General features: G+C 50.7%; 1 protein-coding gene across 1 annotated transcript in view; it reads left to right on the plus strand.

Moving 5' to 3' along the window:
• Positions 1-7,423, plus strand: part of LOC107704689 (nephrin-like) — a 77,910-nt gene that overhangs the window by 56,717 nt on the left and 13,770 nt on the right. The window contains exons 17-18 of the mRNA XM_016507677.1: positions 5,716-5,837; positions 6,431-6,593. Coding sequence (XP_016363163.1) covers positions 5,716-5,837; positions 6,431-6,593 — 285 coding nt within the window. The remainder of the gene's footprint in view (positions 1-5,715; positions 5,838-6,430; positions 6,594-7,423) is intronic.

Consider the following 7,423-nt stretch of genomic DNA (forward strand, 5'->3'; position numbering starts at 1 on the left):
ATCATTTGAGCTGCCATAGGAACGCGCTGGGCCCTCTTCAAAGAGCGTACCAGCGGTATCCTTCTGTGCTCCTCCCGATGACCGGATGTCGATCACTGCATCAGAGTGAGATTCGGCAAGATTCGGCTGCGCTGCCGCCCTCCGGGATGGTGGCAAGGCCTGAATCGGATCCAGAGATGCCAGCTATGCTTTCCTGGGCCGCTGAGAGGGTAGGGCTCGAGTGGAAACCTCCACCGCGTCAAGAGCCATGGAGGTTGGACGATTGGTTCCTCGGGGTGGCTCGTCGCCGAGGGCGACCCCCTGCGTCCGCCCCTGCTCCCGCGCCGCATCCGCAGCAGCCTCGAGCAAGCGGCGCCGTGGAGCTGGGCGTAGGCAGGCCGCCCCGCCCGTCCAGGCCCCCGTCAAACCTGGCGGTGAGCGTTAGTGCAAGAGGCCACGGGACGGGCGACAGTGTTCATCCTGGCGGCAGCCAGGCGAGGACTACTTCGGGCAGTAGCACGGGCGGTCTGAGGGTTACAGTGGTGGCAAACCCCTCAGGGAACAACCCTCGGGGGACCATCGCTCCTCTAGCACTTCGCAATCAGTTGAGCTGCCATAGGAACGCGCTGGGCCCTCTTCAAAGAGCGTACCAGCGGTATCCTTCTGTGCTCCTCCCGATGACCAGATCGGAACGGCTGCGCTGCCGCCCTCCGGGATGGTGGCAAGGCCTGAATCGGATCCAGAGATGCCAGCTATGCTTTCCTGGGCCGCTGAGAGGGTAGGGCTCGAGTGGAAACCTCCACCGCGTCAAGAGCCATGGAGGTTGGACGATTGGTTCCTCGGGGTGGCTCGTCGCCGAGGGCGACCCCCTGCGTCCGCCCCTGCTCCCGCGCCGCATCCGCAGCAGCCTCGAGCAAGCGGCGCCGTGGAGCTGGGTGTAGGCAGGCCGCGCCACCCGTCCAGGCCCCCGTCAAACCTGGCGGTAAGCGGAAGAGCAAGAGGCCCCAGGACGGGCGACCCAGAGAGGGAGGAAGCTGCTCTTTGGGGGATGGTGAATGCACCTCTCCCTCACCCGGAGGAGGGCCGGGTGGAGAATCTGGTTTCCAAAAATCTCGACAAGAGAGAAGTTTTCTCTGTCTCTGGGTGAGGGCCGGGTGGATAATTTGGAAAATCTCGACGAGAGAGCGGTTTTCTCTGTCCCTGGGTCCCAGGAGGGCACGGAGAGTCGCGGACGGACCAACACCGGACCACACTCATCCTCCTCCATCAGCAGCTGGCGGTTCGAGAGCTTCAACAAAGGCTCTACTCACGCACCCTCTGCCAAACTGTGGAACCAGGTAAGCATTGCACCGCACACTCAGACCCCTCTTCGGTCCGCTCACAAGCCGCCCGAGTTGGATCCCTGCGTTCCACCTCGCTGCCCCACTGTGGGTATGGTGGTGGTTCCGTTGGTCCCGCTTGCACGGTATCTGGGTGCCTGGCTAGCGCTACCCAGCCCGTCTCGCTGGCTTCTGCGGACCATCAGCCTCGGCTATGTGATTCAGTTCGCCTGGCTTCCACCCCCAAGGTCAGTGGCATGCGCTTCACAACAGTGAAGGCGGCCGATGCTCCTGTCTTGTGTGTGGAGATCGCAGTCCTACTGGTGAAGAATGCGATAGAGCCGATCCCTCCAGCCGATATGAATAGGGGGTTTTACAGCCCCTACTTCATTGTACCCAAGAAAGGCGGTGGGTTACGACTAATCTTGGACCTGCGTGTCTTGACCGGGCCCTTCACCGGTTACCGTTCAAGATGTTTAAGCAGAAACGCATCTTCGGGTGCATCCGTCCCTGAGATTGGTTTGCAGCGATCGACCTGAAGGACGCGTACTTTCATGTGTCGTTCCTTCCGCACCACAGACCATTTCTGCGGTTCGCGTTCGAGGGACGTGCATACCAGTACAAGGTCCTGCCCTTCGGGCTGTCCCTGTCTCCCCGTGTCTTCACGAAAGTTGCGGAGGGGGCTCTTGTTCCCCTCAGAGGGGCAGGGTGTTCACATCCTCAATTATCTCGACGATTGGCTTATACTAGCACAGTCTCGGGATCAGTTGTGCGAGCACATGGACCTGGTGCTCCGGCACCTCAGCCAGTTGGGTCTTCGGGTCAACTGGGAAAAGAGCAAACTCTCCCTGACGCAGAGGATCTCTTTTCTCGGTATGGAGTTGGATTCGGTAGAACAGACAGCACGCCTCACAGAGGAATGTGCGCAGTCAGCGCTGAACTGCTTGAATTCGTTCAAGGGCAGGACAGCGGTCCCACTGAAACTATTTCAGAGGCTCCTGGGGCATATGGCAGCTGCAGCGGCAGTTACACCGCTGGGGCTGCTTCATATGAGACCGCTTCAGCACTGACTTCATGGCCGAGTCCAGAGGTGGGCGTGGTAGCGCGGCACTCACCGGGTCCAAGTTACACCAGCCTGTCGCCAAACCTTCACCCCGTGGTCAGACCTTACGTTCCTCCGGGCAGGAATGTCCCTAGAACAGGTCTCCAGGCATGCTGTGGTTTTCTCCCCGTGTCTTCACGAAAGTTGCGGAGGGGGCTCTTGTTCCCCTCAGAGGGGCAGGGTGTTCACATCCTCAATTATCTCGACGATTGGCTTATACTAGCACAGTCTCGGGATCAGTTGTGCGAGCACATGGACCTGGTGCTCCGGCACCTCAGCCAGTTGGGTCTTCGGGTCAACTGGGAAAAGAGCAGAGGATGAAACTCTCCCCGACGGAGAGGATCTCTTTTCTCGGTATGGAGTTGGATTCGGTTGAACAGACAGCAAGCCTCACAGAGAAACTTGCGCGGTCGGTGCTGAACTGCTTGAATTCCTTCAAGGGCAGGACAGCGGTCCCACTGAAACTATTTCAGAGGCTCCTGGGGCATACGGCAGCTGCAGCTACGCCGCTGGGGCTGCTTCATATGAGACCGCTTCAGCACTGACTTCATGGCCGAGTCCAGAGGTGGGCGTGGTAGCGCGGCACTCACCGGGTCCAAGTTACACCAGCCTGTCGCCAAACCTTCACCCCGTGGTCAGACCTTACGTTCCTCCGGGCAGGAATGTCCCTAGAACAGGTCTCCAGGCTTGCTGTGGTTTACACGGATGCCTCCACCACCGGCTGGGGGGCCACGTACAATGGGTACACAGTGTTGGGCAAACCTTCACCCCGTGGTCAGACGTTGCGTTGTTCTGGGCAGGAGTGCCCCTAGAACAGGGCTCCAGGCATGCTGTGGTTTACACTGATGCCTCCACCACCGGCTAGGGGGCCACGTACAACGGGCACACAGTGTCGGGGGTGTGGACAGGCCCCCAACTGCACTGGCATATCAATTGCCTAGAGTTGTAAGCGGTGCCCCTTGCCTTGAACAGTCTCAAAGGGCGCTTACGAGGCAAGCACGTGCTGGTCCTAATGGACAACACGGCGACCGTTGCGTACATCAGCCAACAAGGTGATCTGCGCTCCCGTCGCATGTCGCAACTCGCCCGCCCCCTCCTCCTTTGGAGTCGGAAGGTTCTGCGGTCACTTCGTGCCATTCACATTCCACGTCTACTCAACCGTACGGCCGACGAGCTGTCACGAGCTACGCTCCCGGTAGAATGGAGACTCCATCCCCAGAAGGTCCAGCTGATTTGGAGATGTTTCGGAGCTCTACTGACTCAGAGACGGGGCACCCTTTGGCACCCGCGTCCAGACCTCTGGAAACTTCATGTCTGGTCCCTGGACGAGACGCGGAGGTTCTTGGTGACCTACCCCAAGAGGCAGTTGACACCATCACTTCAGCGAGAGCACAGTCTACAAGACATGCTTACGCCTTGAAGTGGAACCTGTTCGTCGAGTGGTGTTCTTCTCGTCGAGAAGACCCCCGGAGATGCCCGATCAGGGTCGTGCTTTCCTTCTTGCAGCAAGGGTTGGAGCGAAGGCTGTCTCCCTCCACCCTTGACAAAGATTGCCTCCCTCGCCGCTGCGATTGCTGCTAACCATTACACCATGGAAGGGAAGTCGGTAGGGAAGCATGACCTGGTCATCAGGTTCCTTAGCGGGGCGAGAAGGTTAAATCCTCCCCGGCCCCCCTCCATACCCTCTTGGGACATGTCTCTGGTGCTTAAAACCCTACAGCAGAGCCCATTTGAGCTTTTGCAGTCAGTTGAGCTAAAGTTTCTTTCAATGAAAACTCTGCTCCTGCTTGCACTAGCCTCCATCAAGAGGGTAGGGGACCTGCACACATTTTTGGTCGACGATTCGTGCCTAGAATTTGGGCCGGCTAACTCCCAGGTAATCCTGAGGCCCCGGCCCGGCTATGTGCCCAAGGTTCCCACTACTCCCTTCAGGGATCAGGGGAATAAGGGGAAGGTCGTCTCTAAGCAGAGGATGGCCCACTGGATAGTGGGTGCCATCACCCTGGCTTATCAGGCACAGGGTGTGCCCTGCCTGCTCAGGTTGCGAGCTCACTCTACTAGAAGTGTTGCATCCTCCTGGGCGCTTGCTCGTGGCGCCTCGCTGACAGATATTTGTAGAGTAGCGGGCTGGGTGACCCCCAACACGTTCGCTAGATTCTATAGCCTTTGTGTGGAGCCAGTATCCTCCTGTGTTCTCACCTAAAATGGGTAGAGGCACTGAGAGGCCCCGGTTTAGCGTCGGCTTGCTAAAACTGCTCCAGAGTGTCCGTACTGTAGGCCTTGTCGAGCTCCTCCATTCCCTCGGCAGCCAGACATGGCTGACATGACATGACATTTCCAAGAGGGTTACAATCACCTCTAATCTTCCATATGCACCTAAACGAATGTTCATATGTGTAAGTGCTTTAGGAGATCCCAATTCGTCTGTCACGACGTGACGTCTCCATTCCATCCTTCAGGGAACGAGGGTTACATACGTAACCGAGACGTTATCTGACCAACACAAAGTATCTATGGTTGTTTGACAAAAAAGAAAAGGTTTGATAAATCATAGAAATAATTTTTTACAGTGTAGAGTCTGGTGTTAGTATGTTGTTGTGCTAAAGACACGAACGACTCGAGGCACAAAATATATATTTTTATTTTGATATTTTATAAATATATTTATTCATAGTGAAAAGATGTTCGATTTTGTTTTTTATGATTGTTAAAAAATGTGCCTTTTTTAGGAATTTGAGTATAACTTGCTTGCCTGCATGTGAGGACGATCAAAGCAGTGATATTTTAATCATTTGTGTGTGTGTGTGTGTGTTTTATAGTTATAATGCAGATAAATAATGTTTATTATATTTATAGCAAATGCAGATTTAGTTGAGTTTTTATTTTTTTTGTTTTATTTTGATATTTATATACATATTAATACTATATTTATTTATATTATTTATGGATTTATATAATATTTATATTTGTATTATTTATTTATATATTATTATTTATATCATATTTATTCATATATTATTAATTCATTGTTAACTAAAACTGAAACTTAAAAATATTTTAATTGAAATAAAGCTAAAATAAAATATAAATGAAATACATCAACTTAAAAAACTTAAATGAATCAGACATTTTGCTGTGGCAACTAAATTAACTAAAATGCATTTTACCAAAATGAAAGTACATTTGAAAACAAATGAAAGTGTGTGTGTGTGTGTGTGTTTATATATATATATATATATATATATTTCCACGACATTCTAATTTATTGAGATGCACCTGTATATATATATCCTGTATTTTTGACTTGACTCCCAGATGCCCCTACTGTTCGTATGAAGTCTGATTCTTTGTATGTGAACTTGGGAGACACAGCTGACTTACTGTGTGTCGCTGATGCCAACCCCATCACCTACAGTATGTTTTCCTGGAAGTGGATGGTGAGCGATGTCCTTGTCATTCCTGTTTTGCTTTCAGCCCGTTTCTCTTTTGCTTATTCTCATCCTTTTCCCACTATATGGTCCTTTGTTAGCTCAGCTCCCTCGCTATCTCTCTTTTTTCATCACCTCTATTTATCTCTCGCATCGCTCCTCTTTGTCTCTAACTCCCTCTTTCTCTCCGACTTCTCTTTTCCCACCATGTGTCACAGCTACTCTGTAACAGAGGTGCTATATTTCACCCTTCTAACTACGACAATGTCTCACCTTTATGCTTAATGCTTTTGGCCTAAATGGAGAAAAATAGCTTTCATTAAAGCTGCCTTTCCAAAGGCCACATTTCTCAGTGTTAGCCACAATTGGGGCCGTTTCCGACCATTTCAGTGTCTATAGTGGCCCGCGTTCTTAGTCAGTGTCTGTGATATCTCAAGCCATCCTCTTTTTCTGTCTGGTTTTATGTGCAGGTATGGGAAAATTGATGTTGGTGTGAAGTCATTACCATCTTTTGGCTTTTTCTAACTTTTTTGTTAGTGAGTTTGTGGCTTTTCTACAGGGGGGTGTGTGTGTGTGTGTGTGTGTGTGTGTTTTATATATAGGGTGAAGGGGAAGTGGATGATCTGGGAGAGGAGAGTGAAGATGAAGGCAATGGTTTGTTAACTATATATGAGGTGACCCGTGACCGGGCAGGTGTTTACCAATGTACAGCAGACAATGGCATATCGCCTCCTGGCAGCGTGGAAGGACAGCTCATCGTACGCTGTGAGTTCTGCTAGTCACACTATATTGCATAACTGTGTTAAAAAGAGATATTAACCAGAAAGTCTGGACTTTTCAGAATACACTCAGAATGGTCAATAGTATGTTCTATATAAATGCAAATAAAATTTACAGTCACGTTTGGTATCATTTGAATAGTCTCAGGGCGAGTGGTACAATGGTCTTAATCTTACAAAAGTAGACTAAAAGATAATACAGATCCTAAGAGTTAAGAGATACTTTGATTACTGTAGAGGGTAATTCCATGCAAATTACCTTCTGTTCCCATTGAGGTGCAAACCACCCAGGTCTGGGACCTGGGTTAATGCAAATTCCAATTGTTTGTACATGCCTCCATTTGGGGGATGTTTTATCTTGGTTGTGTATTTAAAGGATTGCAGCAAAAGGGTCGGGGCGATTCTGTAGCCAGAAAGCCCGTAGTATGAAGTGTGTCCACATTAGATGGAGCATGGCGCACATCAGGTGAGATTATAGATTTCTGACCAACTGCTTGACTTTAGTTAAGTTGTACTCAGTTGTGTTAACTATGGGGGGCTAGTCATAGTACTTGTCAAAACCGCTGGTTATTGTCTCAACTTTAATTAAGTTGTACGTAGTTATTAACTATCGGGGGCTAGACAAAGGGTTCTAGCAGAACCGCTGATTATTGTTTCGAGCTTTAACTACTGGTCATAACCGCGGGTTATTGTCTCAACTTTAATTAAGTTGTACGTAGTTATATTAACTATCGCGGGCTAGGCAAATAGTACTAGCATAACCGCTGATTATTGTTTTGAGCTTTAACTAAGTTGTACATGGGTAACTGTAGGGGG

The sequence above is a fragment of the Sinocyclocheilus anshuiensis genome, unplaced genomic scaffold (assembly GCF_001515605.1).
Source record: "Sinocyclocheilus anshuiensis isolate Anshui unplaced genomic scaffold, SAMN03320099.WGS_v1.1 scaffold758, whole genome shotgun sequence".
Taxonomy (NCBI): domain Eukaryota; kingdom Metazoa; phylum Chordata; class Actinopteri; order Cypriniformes; family Cyprinidae; genus Sinocyclocheilus; species Sinocyclocheilus anshuiensis.